At 35.0% G+C, this 23,588-nt stretch overlaps 2 protein-coding genes across 4 annotated transcripts in view; both read left to right on the forward strand.

The window, feature by feature from the left end:
- LOC127852562 (uncharacterized) overlaps positions 1–23,588 on the forward strand; it is a 226,986-nt gene that overhangs the window by 61,665 nt on the left and 141,733 nt on the right. The window lies entirely within an intron of this gene.
- Positions 8,507–15,676, forward strand: LOC127853445 (uncharacterized). 3 transcript variants are annotated; one of them, XR_008036607.1, is made up of 7 exons: positions 8,507–8,532; positions 9,654–9,756; positions 10,888–11,776; positions 12,066–12,275; positions 13,583–13,685; positions 14,253–14,389; positions 14,708–15,676. XR_008036607.1 is itself a non-coding variant. In XM_052387989.1 (5 exons), exons 1-4 carry the CDS (start codon positions 11,774–11,776, stop codon positions 14,387–14,389), a joined length of 453 nt encoding a protein of 150 aa, XP_052243949.1. In that variant the 5' UTR covers positions 11,528–11,773; the 3' UTR covers positions 14,708–15,676. The 3 variants fall into 3 exon arrangements, 1 of the variants encoding a protein (XP_052243949.1); XR_008036608.1 differs by lacking the exons at positions 8,507–8,532; positions 9,654–9,756 and adding an exon at positions 9,921–10,132; XM_052387989.1 differs by lacking the exons at positions 8,507–8,532; positions 9,654–9,756 and having other exon boundaries at positions 11,528–11,776.

Genomic DNA, 23,588 nt, shown 5'->3' on the forward strand with positions numbered 1-23,588 from the left:
CGCTATAGCAGGCATGTGTGCTTATTAATTGCACGTGTATATGACGAGATAAGGGATAATTTGCCGTGTCCTTTAAGCATATAACATCAATCTCTAAGAGCACATAACGTGAGACGCCTGAAGTTCTTGATTCCTTCATGTTTTGCAATACTTTTAGTATACAAAAAACATGTGAATTGTGTAACGATCTCCACATTTAAAAACCTTTGCATACGTCATACTTGCACAAATTGTGTAACCTAAATCTTAAACACATGCCGGGCCTCTATCATGTGCTACTTTTTGAATGTCCGATAATTTTATGGTTGAAAGGAAACGATAAAATATGGCGAAATGACCACCTTCATTACTTCGGATAATATAATGAGTACCCCCGAGCTAAGGTCGGGGTAGCTATATCTTGGGAACCTTTAACCCGTTTTTATCACTCTTGGCCGAGACTTGACACCACAACCATGAAGGCTACTTTGGCAATTTTGGGACTCGCACTGTTCGGACTTTCGGAAAATCTTGCTGCACGAGGTAAGGCGCCGTTTCTTGTTCATTTATATAAAGCGATATGCTGAGGTTTCATCGTAATCGAGTTAATGAGTTTATTATAACAAAACATACATATGAAAAATTAAATTAAAATAAATATATTTTAAATTTAATTTTCTACACTTGATTGGCATATTCAAAATTTAACAGAATCGGTTGTTTTAATTGCGCGTTTTATATAATTTAATTTAATTTATATGCGGGCACATTTACTTGGGATAATACACGGGAGAATTGGGAGAATAAACCGTATGAAACACAATAAACATAATAAGACATTTGATACAAACATAGGTATGTGTAAATATTCGTAATTACATCGATTTTCGTTTTTATCTATGACAGACCATGAAAAAAGGCAACCGTACATATTCTGGTGCCGAAAAAAAGACATACAAATCTTTGACAAGTTTATTTATGTTATATAGACAGGTTAATTTTTGAAAGGCGACTATAATTCCATTGAAACGAAATTCAGGTCAACTTCGATTGTGTTTTACACCATTTAACAGAAGTAAACAATTTTGAACTTCTTTATAAAAATTTCACATCCAAAACATGGTCTTGAAACTTCAGATTCTGTCTTGTGTTGTTTATTTATAAGGGGCATCGTTCATAGTTAATATAAAGAGCATCAATAAATTTGTTTTAATTTGTTACACTAAATATATAGGGTAAAATCAATACTAGTTGATTATCTGTAATATACTCGCTGTAATTTTAGCAAGGTGTCTTTGCATTGGATTTTGTTACTTGATTAACGCTAAAAGTGATGCAAAACATAAAAGTTTAAAAACCACTTAATCTATCTGCATCATATGTTTAATGTACTAGAGTTGCGACATCTTAAGGGTTTCGCGTGATGGAATGAGTTTGGACTAAAAAATGTTAAAACGAAAATTTTGGGTAAGAAAAATGTGTACGATAATATTTGGTACGAAAAAAAATGTTGGTACGAAAAGTTTGGTTACGACAAAATTGTGGGTACGAAAAGTTTGGGAACAAAAATTGAGCCAACAAAAATTTGGGTACGAAACAAATTTGGGTATGAAAAAAAAATTTGGTAAAACAAATTTGGGTACGAAAACAATGTGGGTACGAACAGTTTTTGGTATGAACAATGAAAAAAATGTGTACGAAAAATAATTTGAGTATGAACATTATTGGGAATAAAAAATGTGGTTACGAACAAAAATTGGGTACGAACATTTTGGTAACAATAAAAATTTGGGTAAAGACATGCCGGACGTGTTTTGATGCCCCCCGGATAGAATAATCGGGGGTATATTGATTTTGGCCTGTCTGTCAGTGTATGTGTGAGTCTGTCATTGTATTTGTGTGCCCCAAAACTTTAACCTTGGTCATAGCTTTTGCAATATTGAAGATAGCAACTCAATATTTTGCATTCATGTGCATCACATGGAGCTTCACATTTTGAGAGGAGAAAGTCAAGGTCATCCTATAAGGTCAAATGTAAAAAAAAACAGGCTTCAAAGCGGCGCAGTAGGGGGCATGTGTTTCACAAGCACAGCTCTTGATTTCAACAGTAATAATTTGTTGAGAGCATCGAACGAATGCAAAACGTATTTCCAATTGTGTGTTAATCATGCATAAATGTAAACTTTGAAAAGAAATCAATAAAATACTGTGGTTTAAAATGCGTTTCAATAAAGTTAAGACAAAATAGAAAATGGAAGCGCATATCGTCTCAACTTTATTAATAAAAGCAATGGATAAAAGTTGTGATTGAGGTAAGCGTTTCGTTACTACTGAATTTAATTTTTGTGTACCTCTTATTTAAGCTGAAATATTGTCATCAACTTATTTTTCAAAACGGTTTCAGCTGCAATCGACATTTTAATTAAACCTAGTGTGTGCTTTGTTCAATTATAATTATTCTCGATTATATTGTTGATTTGTTACTCCATTTTATGATGCCTATGATAAGTTGCTCACGGCAAGCCTTGCCGTGTAATCCTTTATTACTTGTCGGACGAATTTAAGTACGCGATTGCATCTTCGTGATATTATGTCATGTATATTTTAACAACCATACACTGCAAAACAGGGACATATTTGTATTGATTATATTGAGTTGCATGGTGAATCAATAACGCGTAACTGGGCTTTTTTGTTGCGAAAAAAGATGGCGGCTAGCTAGCGCGGTTTTTGACGTGACGTCACAATGTTTTTGTTCGCGCGTGAAGTTTCACAGAAAAATTATTTAAACACACTAAAGTGTTTAAAAAGACTTAACACGCCAGAAATAAACATCCTTAACTAACATCTACCAGACATAGGCAAAGAACGCCATCGTATGTGTTTTTCTTTAGAAATTGTATATTTTACACTATTGCTTTGCTGCATTATTGTATATAGTAGTTTAACTATTATTACAGTGTATGATCAGTGGGTCTCTGGGGTGATTGGGTATTCTTCGCAGTATGGGAGCGACAAGTAAGTATCGGCAGTTTTAATATTCATAAACTCGAGCCAGTGTGTGCAAGCCGTAGAAGTTATGTGTATGGCTTCTATAGCGACAGGGCATTTAAATGAAACTATCATTGGAACCAATTGTGCCCTACATGTGAACATATCGTAAACACATACAATAAGGATTTGTTCTTTAATATATTATTTCTAAATAAAATTACCTGTCTCGAAAATAGCAGTTTACGCAATATTGAATATTGAAGTGCATGCAATATGAAATATCATACCGTTGTGTTTGTGATTTGTTGCTGTATGCCATCTATGCTGAAACAATATTTAAGCACAATATTCGCTGCAAAAGTTTGAGGTGCCATGTCCGACTTTGCGTTGTAACATTAACGAAAAGTGAAACAAGCTAGCTTACAGGACGTAAAAGGTACATTAAAATGACTTGCTATCATCTATGATAGAGCAGAACCTTCATCTGCATAATCACCCCTCCCCGAAACATTTTTCTTATATGGGCCTCGCTCTGGGAAAAGGGGTTAAATACATGTGTGTCAATGGTCTTCTCGGATTAGCGTTTGAAGTCCGCAATGGGTAATAGGGTACGACACTGTCCGCTTTTAAGGATTTTGCGTTTTAACTGAAGTCTCCTTTCTAAACGAAATGAGGTCTTTGCGGAAAGTGTCGTCCCTGATTAGCAAGTGAGGAATCCACAGGCTAATCTTGGACGACAATTTCACGCGTAGTTTTTGCCAACAACGCGGCTCATCTAGTTTAAGTCATTTTTCAGGTGGAGCGCGCAGCAAATACTGGGTGTTCCAGATGTGTACCCTGGATACGCAAATGACAAATGGGCATGGGCCCCAGATGTCATCGACGCAAACCAGTTCTTGGAGGTTGGGAAATTACACTGTTATTGAGCGATTTGATTGTCCTTCTATAGTTAGATTTATTAGTCACGTTTTGAACCAAAGTTTTAAAGTCATAGAACAATACCGTAATAGCTTGGAAGTGCGTGCTTTTTTAATAAATCATCGCTTTAAAAGCACCGGTTGCACTGTATTTCTCCGTTAATACTGAACTTACTATTTGAAACTATTGCTGTGTTCTTCTTTAACTTTTCAAGAAATGCATTATTTAGTGCTTTGAAACTCGTAATACACGTACCATCGTTAAATGTTGGTGTTTAGTTCCAGTTCACCACTTCCGTCTACGTGACAAAACTCGACGTCTACGAGACTTTCAATGCTGGCGGTGTCAAGGCCATTAGGTGCTTCGATGTTTCAGAAGAGTGGATAACGCTATGGTCGACGGACAAAGTATCCGTTTTTGAGTATTCGAGGATATTCAGTCCATCGTTTACGGTAAAAAAAACTAACATATAATTTAGTTTTCGTAAGTTCAAACTTCTTAACCGGTGTAAACTCGCAATTATTTTCATGGACAATTCGAAGGCCCTTGACCCTAGACATAACCATGCTAATGTGCTCCTCTGTACTGATTGTATTTTCTTGTATATTACATACGGGTAATTCATAATTTGCATTAAATAAAATACTAGCTTTCACTTATTTCTCTTCTAGTCGTGGAACATGAGTTTCATTTTTCTGTTACATTCCTTAATGGTCGTGTAGAAAATTTCGAGACTTCATTACTTATATTTGAACAATCGGAAGGAACGCATTTACGTATATCGCAACTAACACAAGAACAGTACGAACTTTAAAAGCGTGATATTGACATGAATATGCCTGAATAGTACGTGACGTCCTTGTGAGGACGCCACGTGGAAGACATTCGCGTGTAACGGACGCTGGTTTCATTATACTACATAATCGAGTCATCAAGGTTATATTCTCTAAATCATCATATTAAACTTGAAGGCATGTTTTACACTTAGACTGTTGTTCCTGGTTATATCTTTTAGAGATATTTATGGGTCTTCACTTATTCATCCCTGAAATATTATAAAGTAAGAGACTAAAGTACGACTGAAAAAGTTACTCTCCAATACAAAACGGCCGTAGAAAAGGTGCACAAACAGTTTAATTTGATTTGTGTCAAGTTTTTTTTCTTTTTTGTTCTTTGTGTACATGATATTTTTATGTCTTTTTTATTTAAGCGAACGATTCAGCTTAGAATGCCCTTTAAATAAAGATATGGTTATTGGGATCTCTATGTACAAATTGTTGCATGTTATTTTCCCGCTTAAATGTGTTGCTATTACATTGAATTAAATGGGGCAAATATTAAGTGTAATGGTTACTGTACGCATAAGTCGACTATACATTAAGAGCGACGAATTCAGTCGCCATTCGCAAGAATATCTATCTCACTTCGTTCTATGTCATAGATATTGTCAGTGCGTTCCGCACGCTGTGAAACCTTTCAACATTACCGTTCTACATATATGTCGGGTCGCAATATGTTTTCGTAAGTCATCGCCGAGTCCTTTGTGGACGTGGCGGATGTAGTTAGAACACGCAGCTCTGACGTGAAAGAAGTATCACCGCACTATTTTATGAATTCAAGTCGACTCATACAAATATTCGTGTAGTATATCTGATGTTCTCAAAATAATTGTTGCAGTGCTTTCTAAAAACGCTTTGAAATAAATTAACAGAAAATTTCTTCTCCACCGGTAAACATAATTGAACGTGATTCTATTTTCAGTCTACCATTTCTTGTTTCTCGAACCGCATTAAGCTGGATATCGACTGCACCTCTGCAGACAACTGGGTGGAGATAGACGCTGTGAGGCTGTACGGCACAAAGGGTGAGTTCGAGAATTGTCATGTTAACAAATAACTGAAATGTTTCTGCTTTAGTACGCGCTTGATGTAATGCTGTATTTTAATGACATATATGATTGCTATTTACTTTCAGATAAGGAGCATCGTGCGAGTGATTTTTTTTTTATGTTCTGCACTGATAATATGCCAATCTGTTCATTTAAAAATTCAAAATTCACCTCTGACACATCGGACAGCTATTACCCCGGCAAGCAACAACTTAATCATTTCAAAAAGCAATACATAGCCGACATGCACGATTATTTAAAATATATTTGTCACTATTTCAATTAATGCTATTTTTAGACGACCAGCTCTGCCGTTTGTTATCGATTATATCACATATAATACTATTTTGCTCCTCCACTGAACATTTTCTCAAAACCGGCTTTCCGTACTTTTATTATTCATGCATCGGCTTGCTCAATTTATGACGTATTTTTTTTTACTTAATTTCTCCGACGAAACATACCCGATTTAGTTAAATTCTCTGGATGTTAAGGACATGTAGGAAGTGTAAGTTATTTATTCGTTTAGAGCATCGAACGAATGACAAACGTATTTCGGATTGTGTGTTTATCATACATACTTGTAAACTTCGATAGGATTACAATAAAATAGTGTGATTAAAATAATGTTTTGATAAAGAGATAGAAGAATAGAAAATGGAAATGAATATCGTTTTCACTATTTTGTTTTAAAAAAATAATTAAAGTTGTAATTGAGGTAAGCGTTTCGTTTATACTAAATTAAGATTGTTTTTATAATTGTTGTTAAAGCTGAAAACGTGTCATCAACTTATTCAACAAATCGGTTTCAGTTGTGATCGATATTTTAATTAACCCAATTATGTACTTCGCTTAATAATAATTATTCTCGATTAGTTTGTTGATTTGTTACTCACTTTTATGATGCTAATGATAAGTTGCTCACCGCAAGCCTCGCCGTGTAAACCTTTAATCAACTTGTCGGACGAATTTAAGTACGCGATTACACTTTCATGATATTATGTCATGTCTATTAGAACAACCATACACTTCACAACAGGGAGACATTTGTATTGATTATATTGCTTTGCATATTGAATCAATAACGCGTAACTGGGTTTCTTTGTTGTGCAACAAGATTGCGGCTAGCTAGCGCGGATTTTGACGTGACGTCACAATGTTTTCGTTCGCGCGTGAAGTTTCGCAGATTTTTTTAACACAAAGTGTTTAAAAAGACTGAAGAAGACAAAAATAAACATACTTAACTAAAATCTACCAGACATATGCAAAGAACGCCATCGTATGTGTTTTTCTTTAGAAAGTGTATATTTAACACAATTGCTTTGCTGCATTATTTTAGGTTGCAGTTTTACTTTTTTTACAGAGGAAGAGCAGTGGGTCTCTGAAGTGATTGGGTATTCTTCGCAGTCTGGGACTTGGAACATAGGGTAGTTATCGGCAGTTTGAATATTTATAAACTTGAGCGATTGTGTGCAAGACGTAGAAGTTATTTGTATGGCTTCTATGGCGACATGGCATTTAAATGAAACTATCATTGGAACCAATCGTGCCCTGCCTCTGAACATATTGTAAACACATACAATAAGAATATGTTCGTAAATATATTATTTCTAAATAATATTACTCGTCTCGAATATAGCAGTTCACGCAATTATGAATATTTAAGTGCATGCTGTTTGTGATTTGTTGATTCATGCCATTTATGCTGAAACAATATTTAAGCACAATATTCGCTGCATAATTTTGAGGTGCCATGTCCGACTTTCCGTTGTAACATTTACGAAATACGAAACAAACTAGTTTGCAGGACTTAAATGTGCATTTAAACTGAATTGCTGATCATCCTCGATAGAGCGGAACCCTTCATCGGTTTTCATTATCACCCATCCCCGATCCATTTTTATTATATGGGCCTCGATTTGGGAAAAGGGGCTTTATAGATGTGCGTCTTCTTGGATTAGCCTTTGAAGTCCGCAATGGTTAAAAGGGTACGACACTGTCCGATTGAATGGAATTTGCGTTAAAATTAAGTCTTTTGTCTAAACGAAATGAGTTCTTTGCGAAAAGTGTCGTCCCTGATTAGCTAGTGAGTAATCCACAGGCTTATCTTGGACGACAATTGCACGCGTAGTTTTTGCCAAGAACGCGGCTCATCTAGTGTAATTCATTTTTCAGGTGGAGCGCGCAACAAATACTGGGTGCTCCAGATGTGTACCCTGGATACGCGGATGACAAAAGGGCATGGTCCCCAGGATTCATCGACGAAAAACAGTTCTTGGAGGTTGGGAAATTAAACTGTTATTGACCGATTGCATTGTCCTCCTATAGTAAAATTTATAAATCATTTTTTAAACCAAAGTTTTAACGTCATTGAATAATACCGTAATAGCTTGGAAGTGCGTGCTTTTTAAATAAATCATTGCTTTACAAGCACCGGTTTTTCATCATTGTGTTTTTACGTTAATACTGAACTTACTATATGATACTATTACTGTATTATCTTCAAATTTTAAAGATATGCATAACTCAGTGCTTTAAAACACGTAATACACGTACCATCGTGAAATTTTGGTGTTCAGTTCCAGTTCGCCACTCCCGTCTACGTAACAAAAGTCGACGTCTACGAGACTTTCAAAGCTGGCAGTGTCAAGGCCATTAAGTGCTTCGATGTCTCAGAAGAGTGGATAACGCTATGGTCGACGGACCAAGTATCCGTTTTTGAGTCTGCGAGGATATTTAGTCCATCGTTTACGGTAAAAGCAAGAGCAGAAAAGTTAGGTTTAGTAACTTCAAACTGTTTAACCGGTTTAAACCCGCAATTATTTGCATGGACAATTCGAAGGCCTTTGACCCTAGACAAAACCATGTTAATGTGCTATGTCGTTCTGTATCTTTTTTTTTGGTATCTTGCATAATGGGTAATTGATTATTTGCATTTAATAAAATACAAGCTTCCACTAATTTCTCGTCTAGTATTGGAACATGAGTTTCATTGTTTTGTTTTATTTCGTAATGGTCGTGTGGAATATTTGGAGACTTCTTTACTTAAAATTGAAGTATCGGAAGGAACTCATAAACGTATATCAGAACTAACACAAAAACAGTACGAACGTTTACAGCGTGGTATTGACATGAATAGGCTTCAATAGTACGTGACGTCCTTGTGAGGACGCCACGTGGAGGACATTCGCGTGTAACGGACGCTGGTTTCATTATACTTCATGATCGAGTCATCAAGGCTGTACTCTCTTAACAAATCATCATATTTAACTCGAAGGCATGTTTTACACTGAGACTGTTGTCCTTTAGAGATATATTGATGGGTCTGCACTTTTACATCCCTGAAATATTATAAAGTAAGAGACTTAAGTACGACATTGCACTGAAAAAGTTACTCTCCACCACAAAATGGCCGGAAAAAGAAGGTGTAAAAACAGTGAAATTCGATTTGGATCAAGTTTTTCTACGTTTATGTACTTTGTGTACATGACATGTCTTTCAATTTTTCTTTATTCGATCGATTCAGCTTAGAATGCCCTTTAAGTAAAGATATGGTTATTGGGATCTCTATGAACAAATTGTTGCATGTTTTGCGCTTCAATGTGTTGCTTTTACATTGAATAATATGGGGCAAATATTACGTGTAATGTTAGCTGTACGCATAAGACGACTAGTAAGAACACGCAGCTCTGACGTGAAAGAAGTATCACCGCACTACTTTATGAATTCAAGTCGACTCATACAAATATTCGTGTAGTTTATCTGATTTTCTCAAAATAACTGTTGAGGTGCTTTTTTAAAATGCTTTGAAGTGAATTAACAGAAAAATTCCTTCTCCACCAATAAACATAATTGAACGTTGTTCTCATTTCAGTCTACACGTCCTTGTTTCTCGAACCACATTCGGCTGGATATCGACTGCACCGTGGCAGACTCCGGGGTGCAGATAGACGCTGTAAGGCTGCACGGCTCTAAAGGTGAGTTCGAGAATTGATATGTTAACAAACAACTGAACTGTATCTGCTTTAGTACACGCTTTATGTAATGCTGTATTTTAATGGCATATATGATTGCTATGTACTTTCAGACAAAAGCATCGTGCTTTCCGTGCTTTTATTTTTCATGCATCGGATTGCGCAATTTATGACGTATGTCTTGTGACGTAATTTCTCCGATTAAATATTCCCGTTTTAGTTAAATTCTCTGGATGTTAAGGACATGTAGGACGTGGTGTGTTTTAAGTTATATATTTGTTTAGAGCATCGAACGAATGCTAAACGTATTTCGGATATTGTGTTTAGCATACATAATTGTAAACTTCGATAGGATTACACTACAATAGTGTGATTTAAAGTAAGTTTCGATAAAAGAATGGAAGAATAGAAAATGGAAGTGAATATTGTTTTCACTTTTTTATTTGAAAAATTTAACAAACGTTGTCATGGAGGTAAGCGTGTCGTTTATACTAAATTAAGATTGTTTTTAAATATTTTTTTGTTAAAGCTTTAAAAGAGTCATCAACTTATTCTACAAATCGGTTTCAGTTGTGATCGATATTTCAATTAACCCAATTATGTACTTCGTTTAATAAAACTATTTTTCTCGATTATTTTGTTGATTTGGTACTCACTTGTATGATGCTAATGATAAGTTGCTCACGGCAAGCCTTGCCATGTAAACCTTTATTCAACTTGTCGGACAAAGTTACGTACATGTACGCGATTACACTTTCATGATATTATTTCATGCCTATTTGAACACCCATACACTGCACAACAGGCAGACATTTTTATTGATTATTTTGTTTTGCATATTGAATAAATAACGCGTAACTGGGTTTCTTAGTTGCGCGACAAGATTGCGCTAGCTAGCGCGGATTTTGACGTTACGTCACAATGTTTTCGTTTGCGCTTGAAGTTTTGGTAACACAATATTTAAACACAATTAAGTGTTTAAGAAGACTTACACGACAGAAATAAACATCGTTAACTAAAATCTATTTGACATATGCAAAGAACGCCATCGTTTGTGTTTTTCTTTAGAAATTGTATATTTAACACCAATGCTTTGCTGCATTATTTTATGTAGCACTTTTACTATTATTACAGAGGCAGTGCAGTGGGTCTCTGGGGTGATTGAGTATTCTTCGCAGTATGGAAGCTACAATTAAGTATCGGCAGTTTGAATATTCCTTCACTCGAGCAATTGTGTGCAAGACGTAGAAGTTATTTGTATGGCTTCTATGGCGACAGGGCATTTAAATGAAACTATCATTGGGACCAAGTGTGCTCTATATCTGAACATATTGTAAACACATACTATAAGAATATGTTCTTTCATATATTATTTATAAATAATATAACCCGTCTTGAATATAGCAGTTTACACAATTATGAATATTTAAGTGCATGTTATTTGAAATATCATATTGTTGTGTTTGTTATTTGTTGATGCATGCTATTTATGCTGAAACAATATTTAAGCACAATATTCGCTTCAAAATGGTAAGGTGCCATGTCCGACTTTGCGTTTTTATTATTTACGAATAACATCCTCGTCAGAGCGGAACCCTTCGTCCGTTTTTATAATCACCCCTTCCCAAAACAGTTTTGTTATATGGGCCTCGCTCTTGGAAAAGGGGCTTAATATATGTGCGTCAATAGTCTTCTCGGATTAGCCTGTGAAGTCCGCAATGGGTAATAGAGTACGACACTGTCCGCTGTTATGGAACATGCGTTTTAATGAGGTCTCTTTTGTACACAAAATGAGGTCTTTGCGGAAAGTTTCCTCCCTTATAAGCAAGTGAGGAATGCACAAGCTAATCTTGGAGGACAAGTTCGCGCGTATTTTTTTCCAAGAACGCGGCTCATCAGGTGTAATTCGTTTTTCAGGTGGAGTGCGGAGCAAACACTGGGTGTTCCAGATGTGTACCCTGGATACGCGGATGACAAAAGGGCATGGGCCCCAGATGTCATCGACGCAAACCAGTACTTAATGGTAGGGAAATTAGATTGTTATTGAGCGATTATATTGTCCTCCAATAGTTAGATTTATAAATCGTTTTTTAAACCAAAGTGTTTACGTCATATAATTAAACCGTAATAGCTTGGAAGTGCGTGCTTTTTTAATAAATCATTGCTTTACAAGCACCGGTTTTTCTGCATTGTATTTCTCCGTTAAGACAAAATTTACTATTTGAAACTATTAGTGTGTCCTCTTTAAAGTAATGCATTATTCAGTGCTTTAGCTCGTAAAACACGTACCATTGTGAAATTTTGGTGGTCAGTTGAAGTTCGCCACCCCCGTCTACGTAACAAAAGTCGACGTCTACGAGACTTTCAATGCTGGCGGTGTCAAGGAAATTTGGTGCTTCGATTTCCAAGAAGAAATTTTTCCCAACGGAACAATGGCCGTTAACAGGAGGTGGATAAGGCTATGGTCGACGAACCAAGTATCCGTTATTAAGTCTGCGAGGATTTTTAGTGTATCGTTTAAGGTAAAAGAACGAACAGATAAGTTAGGTTTAGTAAGTTCAAACTTCTTTACCGATTTAAACACGCAATTATTTACATGGACAATTCGAAGGCCCTTGACCATAGACATAACCATGCTAATGTGCTATGTCGTACTGTTGTTATTGTCTTGTATCTTACATACGGGTAATTGATAATTTGCATTAAATAAAATACTAGCTTCCACTATTTCTCTTCTGGTATTGGAACATGAGTTTCATTTTTCTGTTATATTTCATAATGGTCGTGTAGAAAATTTGGAGACTTCATTACTTATATTTGAAGTATCGGAAGGAACGCATTAGCGTATATCACAACTAACAAAAGAACAGAACAAACGTTTAAAGCGTGGTTTTGACATAAATAGGACTCAATAGTACGTGACGTCCTTGTGATTACGCCACGTGTAAGGAATTCGCGTGTAACGGACGCTGGTTTCCTTATACTACATAATCGAGTCATCAAGTCTGTACTCTTTAAACAAATCATCATGTTTAACACTTAGACTGTTGTTCTTGTTTTATTCTTTAGATATATTGATGGGTCTGCACTTCTAAATCCCTGAACGATTATAAAGTAAGAGACTAAAGTACGACATTGCACTGAAAAAGTTACTCTCCAATACAAAACGGCCGGAAACAAAGTTGTCCAAACAGTTTATTTTTATTTGTGTAAAGTTCTTTATTCGTTTGTATTCTTTGTGTACATGACATGTCTTTTTATTTTACTTTAATCGATCGATTCAGCTTAGAATGCCCTTTAAGTAAAGATATGGTTATTGGGATCCCAATGTACAAATTGTTGCATTTTTTTCGCTTAAATGTGTTGCTTTTACATTGAATTATTTGTGGAAAATATTTAGTGTAATGTTAGGGTTATCTGTACGCATAAGTCGACTATACAGTAAGAGCGATGAATTCAGTCGCCATGCGCAAGAATATCTATCTCACTTCGCTCTTTCTATGTCATCGATATCGTCAGTGCGTTCCGCACGCTGTGAAACCTTTCAGCATCACCGTTCTACATATAATTCGGGTCGCAACACGTTTTCGCAAGTCATCGCCACGTCCTTTGTGGACGTGGCGGTTGTAGTAAGAACACGCAGCTCTGAAGTGAAAGAAGTATCACCGCACTATTTTATGAATTTAAGTCAACTCATACAAATATGCGTGAAGTTCATCTGATTTTCTCAAAATAATTGTTGCAGTGATTTCAAAAAACGCTTTGAAGTAAATTAACAGAAAATTCCTTCTCCACCGTTAAACATACTTGAACGTGGTTCTATTTTCAGTCTACAATTCGTTATTTCTCGGACACCATTCGGCTGGTTATCGACTGCACCGCTGCAAACACCTGGGTGGAGATAGACGCTGTGAGGCTGAAAGGCTTACAGAGTGAGTTCGATAAGTGTCATGTTAACAAATAACGGAAATGTATATGCTTTAGTACACGCTTTATGTAATGCTGTATTTAAATGACATAAGTGATTGCTATGTACTTTCAGATAAAAAGCATCGTGCGAGTGAAATGTTTTTTAGGTTCTGCACTTAAACTATGCCAATCTGTTCATTTAAGAATTCAAAATTTACCTCTGACACATCGGATAGCTATTACCCCGGCCAGCAACAACGTCAAAATCACAAAAAGCAATACACAGCCGACATGCACAACTATATAAAATATAATTGTCACTATTTTTATGAATACGTTTTTTCAGACGTCCGGCCCATGTCTGCCGTTTGTTATCGATTGTATCACATTTAATACTGTTTTGCTCTTCCACTAAAACTTTTCTCAAAACCGGCTTTCCGTACTTTTGTTTTTCATGCATCGGATTGCGCTGTTTATGACGTATGTCTTGTGACGTAATTTCTCCGACGAAACATACCCGTTTTAATTAAATTCTCTGAATGTTAAGGACATGTAGGACGTGGTGTGTTTTAAGTTATTTATATGTTTAGAGTCGTGGAGTCGTCTTGCAAAACGTGAGCATGTGAATGAAGTGCTAGAAGATGAGGAGGACAAGGCCGTTACAGCCGTTGAGTCCGCACCAGCAAAGATGAGCATCAAGCAGCTACTCGCGCACGTTAGGAAATAGGTGAGAACACGATGTATGTTCGTGATATTTTAAATGAACACTTACGATAACAGAGGAGAACACGATGCAGTTTAATTGTAGAGTTATTGAGGGCTTCTGGAATATGTGAGAACGCAAGGCGAGTTTTTATTTATATACATTAGATGAGAATCTATCCTCAATCATTTTGAGACATTTTCGCGATGCGAACATTTTGTATTTACAAAATGAATCCATTGTTAAGCCATGTTAAATGTGGATACGTTTAAACAAATGCTTACTAAAAGACGTATACATATCGGAGAAAATAAAATTTATATTATGATATTGATTTTGCAGATTGGAAATCCGACTACGCAACCCCTACGACGACAACGGCAACTTGAAAAGTGAAGTTATAAAAAAGAACATGCTAATGATATAATCCATCTTCAACAAACATCTTGTACACAAGCTTTGTGTCTGGTGTTGTGTTAATGCCCCCGGTAGGGTGGCATTAAGCAGTTGAACTGTCCGTCAGTCTGTCAGTCTGTACGTCCGTCCGAAAACTTTTACATTGGCCATAACTTTTGCAATAATGAAGATAGCAACTTGGTATTTGGCCCTCATGTGTATCTCATGAAGCTGCACAGTGTGAGTGGTGAACGGTTAAGGTCAAGATCAACTTTCGAGGTCAAAAGTCAAAAAATACAATTCAAGGGAAGTCATAAGCCTTAAAAGGGGGATAATTTCTAAACCTGCCCAATGATATATTTTAAAAGTTTATTTAAAAGCGGCGCAATCGCTTCTCACCAAGGCGACCCGGGTTTGATCCCCGTTCCCGGCGCATGTGAATTTGGTTGGTGGTCACCATACAAGACTGGTGGGGTTTCCTCCGGGTAATCCGGTTTCCCCCCCCCCCCCCCACAGCACAAGACAACCTCAAAATTAAACATATTTCAGTAAACAATAAATAGCTAGAAATTGCAGCTATCATTCAAAATTCGTCCCAACTTTCGGGAGTCTAACATCTGATTAGGAAGGAGTGCTGGGACACACTCCGGGTCCTCACCTAATGCAGCCTCTGGCGCGGACGGACCTCATAAACATTGAAATACACACACGGAGGCATTGGTTTCTGACAAACTCATCTCTTGTTTATAAATAAAAGTGCATTTGTATACCTGTTTGTGTTCTATTATTTACCTTTTAAATGTTTGAGATATATTGGCGAACGTTTGAGAAAGTTCATAGTGTTTTGATTCACAGTGTTTCAAACAACCTGGCATGGCCGTTAAAAATTAGTATTAAATTGTTCAACGAAAAAGACCTAAGTGACTTGTTCATTGATATTTCAAGAAGTTATTATGGTGGCTAACATATAGTATTCACATTGCTTAATTCATATATAATTTTCAATAAACAATTTCAGAACGTTCTACATCAATATTTGGTTTGGAATATAAAAAATTTGAGCTAAAGCTAATCCTGTTTAAACATGCTTCAAAATGTTTAACCGGGTTATGTTTTTACTATTCTTCACATGTTTTACTTTTCGTACGAAGAATTTGGTTGCTGGTAAACTTTGCTATGCTATGAAATACTGTTTTGTTCTGAAAAACAATCTCACGCATTCATCATTTTCACAAATGCTTTACTACCATTCTTTCAAATATGTATTAAGCATAATATTTGTGAAAAAGTGCGGTTCTTCATAGTCAATTTAGTATCAACACACATTAGCACTACGAAACAGCAGTTATTTACAAATGTATTACAGCAAGCGTAATGGAATACTTCAATTACATGTTTGCTAGTTAAATATACTGAACTATCAGGATATTGATAAGAGTTACAAACATTCATTCCAGTTTGATCAATACTACGTCAGACAAGCGACATCTAAAATGACAATTATGTTTGTCTATACATTGGCCTAGTTGTTCATCCTCATGATCTCGATTAAATTGGTTTAGATAATTCCAAAACTGAGATTACGTTTTATCTTCTCACCTGCATTATTCGTTCCAGTCAAGTTAACTTGATTCCATAGCGACGTTGATGTTGTCTTCCTCTGTTATACGTATTGATAACTTCTTCTGTTACAAAGGACGTGTTAATATCAGCTACCAACATGTCCGTGTATACTATTTAATGTCAGCTCCAACTGATTAAATAACACGTTGTGCAAATGTTATCTCACCACAATTGGGTCGTTTTTAAGCGTAACAGATAGTATTTATTGAATCATGTGTTCGCAATTGGCGCATCATACTCTTTATACAACGAAAGTTTCTACCGCCTCCGCACATGTCTTCATTGCGTGAATACTGTGATAATTGCGTTGGTATTGATAGAAAGAAGTTCATACCTAGCTTGGCATAGTGCTTCATAACATAGTACTGAGCTTGTGCTTTGGACGCGCGAGTGTTATCTCGTATACTGATGATCTATTAACTTCACAAGATATTATTACAATTATACACATGTGATTGTTTATGGAATTGCAAACATGTTTAACTTTATCATATCAACTACCTGCTGATTATAAACTACTCAATGTACCCTTCAGAAGAAATCATATTTATGTCAAGATCCCTTTCCATTTACCCTGCTTTTAATTTGCATTATTCAGTGGTTAAATTGCATTTTTAAACTTGCAAAGTTAGTTTACCATCATCTCAAAATACCTACACGTTTAGAGCATAATATATGGCCACAAGTGTTGCCTGCTCTATTTTAAAGCAAGCAGTAGAGGGTCATGGTTAACTTATACCATGAAACGAGCAAACTATTTTAGTTGATTTTGCAAGCAAATTACTTATTTGGATTCGTTTTTTTTATTTATCCCTTTATTTTTGCCCATGATGTTTTTATTTCTAACTTTATAATAAATACGGAATACGTTACGAAATCAGAAAATATTGATCATAATTAGTGTTTAAAACAATAGTGAGACAAATTATATTAAACCATTTTAATGTCACCACATTATTACCTCAATCTTAAATCCACACATGCATGTACACGAGATAAGTGACCTTGAACATACTAGTAGCGTGCCAACGGTATCAGAACTCAAACATCGTATATGACAAAGTTAGGAACTACGAACTATTACTTGTGTATCGTATATGACAAAGTTAGGAACTACGAACTATTACTTGTGTATCGTATATGACAAAGTTAGGAACTATGAACTATTACTTGTGTTTCGTATATGACAAAGTTAGGAACTACGAACTATTACTTGTGTATCGTATATGACAAAGTTAGGAACTACGAACTATTACTTGTGTGTCGTATATGACAAAGTTAGGAACTACGAACTATTACTTGTGTATTTAAACTCCTCAGGCTTGGGGTGGGATAAATTCCGTAACCAATAACATTTGTTTTTAAATACCCATAAACATCGGTCGTTATAATTGAATAAAAAGCTTCATTTATGTAGGCGTACGCTTGGATTATCACAACGGTCCACTCGCGCAATACGATGCATGATGCTGAAAGATCCGAATAAAGTTATTTTGACATTCTAACAAAGTAAACCCACCACCACCTAATATAACTACCACATGATTTTGTTTTAGATATTTCAACAGTTGTATTTCAAATTACTTCATTTTGAAGTAACCTTATAGTGCCTTTATTTTTCAAGGATTGCACGAAATATTCGAATATGACAGTAAAGATAGTGCACAAGTCTCGTTTGCTGACTGATCGTCTATATGTTATAAGATTTTTGCAAATTTTAAATATAATATAAACATTCAAACATAGAATCCGAAATAAATATATTTGTTTTGCCGTTCTTATGCGAAATATAGATAAATGTATATTACAAATCCATTTCTTATACATGTATACATGTATACCCGTGTTAACATAATTATATTTGCTGGCTAAGTTTCATTACTGCCAGTTGTTTAGTGTAATTAATGCGTATGATACGTTCATGCTTAATAATCATTGTCCATTAAAATATCTGTGAAACTATGCCGAAAAATAAAAATTGAGCTGATTCAATTGTTGTTATTTTTTTGCAATTAAGAGCAATGTTCTCAAATACTGTATTTTTCTTATTTTTTAAGTGGTTTCTATTTGTATGTTTTATCATTTTGAAAAAGATACTCTTTTAAGGATATCTTACATTGTTTTACAAGCTTCGGTGTCTGGCATTTATTACTCATTATAATGGCGGACGAAACATTTTGATAAATTCTACCAAATTAAGTAGCAAAATTCATTTTCTACAAAAAAGGTAATAATTTAACAAGCTGCAACCTTGTCGTACCATATACACTTAAAGGAAAATCAATGTGATACGCCTGCGTATCATTATTACAAGTAACTTAAAATCTCATTGTAAGTCAATTTGATAAGCTGGCTTATAATTACAACGAGTAACTAAAAGTCAGATTGTAAGTCAATCAGATAAGTCGGCTTATAATTGCTTATGTACCATATGCACAAAAACGAAAAACAATATGATTAGCCGGCGTATCATTACTAAAAGAAACTAAACGTCACATTTTAAGTCAATTTGATAAGCCAGCGTATCATTTCTGATGTACCATATGCAACCAAAAAAGGAATATCAATTTGATAAGCCAGCGTTTCATTTCTGATGTACCATATGCAACCAAAAAAGGAATATCAATTTGATAAGCCAGCGTATCATTTCTGATATACCATATGCAACCAAAAAAGGAAAATCAATTTGATAAGCCGGCGTATCATTACTACAAGTAACTTAATTTACAAACTTTCATCAGCATCAAATACTTGATATTTTAACAAACTTCTCGAAAAAATTAACACAAAGAGCTGCCAGAAGAAAGCGCGCTCGACTTTTCGAGTGCTTGATAGTATCACGTAAGCCATCATAGGGAAATAGTTCATATTCAATAATGTCGAGGTAATATAGTCATATTCTAACTGGAAGAGGACCATAATTGAATATTGATCGCTTATATTTTAAAGAAGTGGTACCTTATATACGATTCGGAGTTCAGGCATTTTTTCCACAATCTATTGAACATTTGTAAAGACATACAATAGCTTGGGTGGGATGGTTGGACGGTCTTTCAAAAATAAAATAATAAAAATAAATATATATATATATTTTGCCATGTTTAAAAAACAATTTTGTTTGCGGAGGGGGGGGGTGGAGAGGGGGAATAATTTGGGGTGTGGTCATTTATTAGATAATATTAAAAAAATAGCAAAAAGGAAAACATACTATCTTCATTTTTTCCGGGGGGGGGGGGATTCTGGGGTTGAGAGTGGGGGATGGTTTGCGTGGAGTCTAATGTGGTGTGTCAAGTAAGTGTTGTTTTGTCTAAGTATGAATACAATCTGATCCTTTATAAAGAAGTTATGGCAATGTAAGCTAAATTAATTTATTTGACCCTGAGATTCAATGCCATTCAAAGGTCAAGGTCAAATTCAACTTGCCAAGTACAGTACCATCCTGATAGTAAGAAAGTATTTGAAGTTTAAAAGCAATAACCTTGATACTTTAGAAGTAAAGTACATCTTTACACAACATTTAAAAAAATATTGAAAGTTTCTAAGTCAAAAAGGGCCATTATTCCGTAAAAATGCAAACCAGAGTTATGCAACTTGTCCTGTACAGTCCTCTTATAATAGTTAGCGAGTGTTCCACGTCTGAAAGCAATAGCTATGATACTTTAGGTATAAAATGGACCAAAACATATTTTTTTCTAAATATGAAAGGGGCAATAATTATGTTAAAATGTCAGTCAGAGTTACATAATTTTGCCTGCACAATCCCCTTATAATAGTTAGTAAGTGTTGCAAGTATGAAAGCAATAGCTTTGATCCTTTAGGAATAAAGTTTTCTAAGCATAAAAAGGGGCATTACTCTTAAAATAATTCTGACAGAGTCATGCACCTTGACCTACACAATTGTTTTGTTGTCATAAAGAAGTATTCCAAGTTTGAGATAATTATCTTTGATAGTGTTAACGTTATTTGACTTAATAAATAACTTTAACCAACGCCGACGCCGGGGGCGAGTAGTATAGCTCTCATTTTTCTTCGAAAGGTCGAGCTAAAAATTGTCCCAAGCGATGCGTAAATTTACCAACAAATTCATGGTCAAACAAAATAGTTGTTGTTGAAATCCCTGACGTCTTTTAAAAAAATGTGCAAGCGTGTTTGAATTATTATGACGCACATAAAGAATGATTTTCTTTGACCTTAATGTTTTCATTTTATAATGTTTTTTTAAACATGCTCTATCAGCGTATTGTTTATTCCATTTTCGCGATCTCGCAATATATGGTCACAACAACATATTCATTATGTTCGTTGATCTTCAGTCTGTTAGCGTATTGATTGGGCCTTGATAAAATAATGATAACGTTTTGTAAATGCAAAAATAGAGATGAAAATAGTTTATATTTCTAGCGACCGTTTGCTACGAAAAATACCCGCTTCATAAATTAAAGTTGTGTTATAACTGATTTTGTGAAAAATTGAAAAGAGAGTCCGCGACAAAATGTGAGCGGTGAAATGTTCTGCTTTGAATCTGGGGGGTTTTCCCGCTAGTCTGGTATTTCTTACTTGACATTAGCAAAAACTAATGGACGCTGCATTAAAGGATGAAATACCTGAGGTTCAAGTTACTTAATATATAGTGTAGTCTTAACAATACACAATAGGCATTTTTGCTATGTATTTTGAGAATTTACGACTATTAAATAGGTATCTCAACGTGTTTATTTTCTTTTGCCATTCTGTGGAACGTTTGGAAATATCAATTGTTAAGTCATTGTATTCTTTGCATCTAGAAATGCATGTCTATTAGCTTATGCATTTGGCAACGCATACATGAAGATTCTCATTTTAAATCACAGAAAGACATACAAATTATGTTCAACGTTGATTTATATTTTTGGCTGGCAACTTGCCTCCGGTACGTTAAATGATCATTGCGCCAAATGTGATTTGTGTAAGCTTTTTAACATGTTTTCTGTGTTTAAATGCTTTCTAAATGGCCATTCTCTATGTAATTTTGATGTATATTTTAAGGGTAACACTAATTGAAAACTGGTCTAAAGTGTTTGTTATGTCGCTATGAGAGTATTTTCTGCACTGCCTGTGCTATTGTTGTTTGCTACAAATTATCATACATACATGCACTGATTAACAGTAAAAAGATATAGACAGGTCGGTAATTATGCCGGGTTGAGTGTAAGATGACGTTTTGTATTATCTACCATTTAGAGTAGTCATCGATTTTCGGTTTATGCAGCGTATCAAACATAAGCGAATATTGTGATTGAGGAATCTTTGCTTCTTATTTATAGTGCTCACACATGTGTATAAATCAGTCGACTAGTAAATCCGGTTTTACATAAAATTGTGTGCACTTAATATGAAAGTGGTTCCGTCATTTAAACTAAAGGTATATGAGTTTCATGTTTAAAACGCCGTCATGGGTGCCATTGCATGGCGGAACATTAAGGATAAAAATCCGAACGTATCAGGGCATTGCGGAACTTACGATCGTAGCTAGTATGCCAATAATTGTTTTATTTAATGTGTTAAACAAACAGATGTACATTGTAGGCTGAATTAATGGAAATCTAATAAGCGTTAACGCGATTTGGAAAAGATCTTGTTGCCACGCAAATAATGGTATTATTTTTGTTCAAACACATAAGGTTACTGAATCACATACAACTAAGGCTATTAATAGTACACACTTGCTGCAACATGTGACAAAATAACGATGTATTATTTATGCGATGTTTCTACATGTGAGCATATCATAATCATTTTCATTATAATTTTGTTAAAAACTTAATTATTTTAAAATAATTTCAAACAATGTCTTAAAAGGGGATTTTCACAGATTTTGCAATGTTTTGATGTTTGTCATTAAATGCTATATATTGATAGATGTAACCATTGGATCTAAAAAGCTCCAGTAAAAAAATCAAGAATAAAATTTAAAAAGAAAAAAAAGGTGACCGTTCGCAGGACTCGAACCACTGACACCTGGAGTCTTGGAGTCAAATGGCTACGCATTAAACCACTCGACCATCCTTCCTTACACATTGAAAGACGTATGTTATACTTCATATAAGCGATCCTCGTAGTTTCACAAAATATAACAACAACAACATAACTCTCGAAATTATTCAATCGTTTCGCGCGGCAACGCTTTTTAATTTTCAGGTTATTAAATCGTCAAAATATGCATATAAAGGCTATTTAAGAGCATGGTAAATGTTCAGTATTACGGTTTCCTCACAAATATCCTAACTAAAACGAAAATTTGCGAATATGAAACAACGTTTTTCAATTGTGTTAATTTACCAAAACGTGAAAAGGCCCCTTTAACAAAGTGTCAGTGCTTTTTGAGCGACGGAAACTTTACATGAATTTAAATGATCAGCATTCGGTTTCTGTGTATGATCTATTGTCAGTATTGTACGCCAGTGGAAAGCATACCAGTTGCATTAAATAATACAATGATTATTTGAAGATTAATTATAGGATAGGAGTGCGTAGCCTTTTGATGTAAATGATGCACTTCGCTTTATAATAATTATCAGACATATATAAACTAAATGTTCTATAATATAATACAATCTATCCCATGATTCCCTGTCTATGTGCTATTATTACAATAATATCACATACATTAATTTATACAGTATTGACATATTGCCAATATAGAAATAAACATTGAAGAATAAGTTTTAATAAATTCATATGCCTGGTAATTTTGGAAACTATACTCATTGTATTTTAACAAGGCATTCAAACTATGTTTCATATGTATATTAATATAAATGGACTAACCAATCGTTGATAAGCTCCTAAATAAAAGTTTCACATTGCTTCTCAATTACTTATTATTGTTAAAATATGGGAAACAATTAATGAACTTGATTTTGTTCATAGTGCATCAATAACGATTACAAAAAAACACCACACGTCATTTCACCATCGTGTTGGTAGGGGAAGGATTGGAATACGGCTGGTACACGTATCATCGTGTACAATGTTATTTTTGTTAAAGTTGCATTAACGATGCAGTGTTGTAAGTTAGGCCGCAAGCATACGAACTGGCGAGTTAACGATTTTAAATAACTATAATTTACGACAACGAAAAATATGTATTAATAGACCTTATATAATTTAAATGTCTTCCACAGTGTCATTACAATATTGGTGTTTTCACAGATTGTGGCATATA

This window comes from Dreissena polymorpha, chromosome 12, assembly GCF_020536995.1.
Source record: "Dreissena polymorpha isolate Duluth1 chromosome 12, UMN_Dpol_1.0, whole genome shotgun sequence".
In the NCBI taxonomy this organism is placed as follows: domain Eukaryota; kingdom Metazoa; phylum Mollusca; class Bivalvia; order Myida; family Dreissenidae; genus Dreissena; species Dreissena polymorpha.

What these genes read in the sequence shown, in the direction of transcription:
- LOC127853445 (XM_052387989.1), top strand. An exon ending in TTTTTAGTGTATCGTTTAAG is followed by an intron (nt 12,276 to 13,582) that starts GTAAAAGAACGA and finishes TTCTATTTTCAG; the next exon opens with TCTACAATTCGTTATTTCTC. An exon ending in GAGGCTGAAAGGCTTACAGA is followed by an intron (nt 13,686 to 14,252) that starts GTGAGTTCGATA and finishes TTATATGTTTAG; the next exon opens with AGTCGTGGAGTCGTCTTGCA.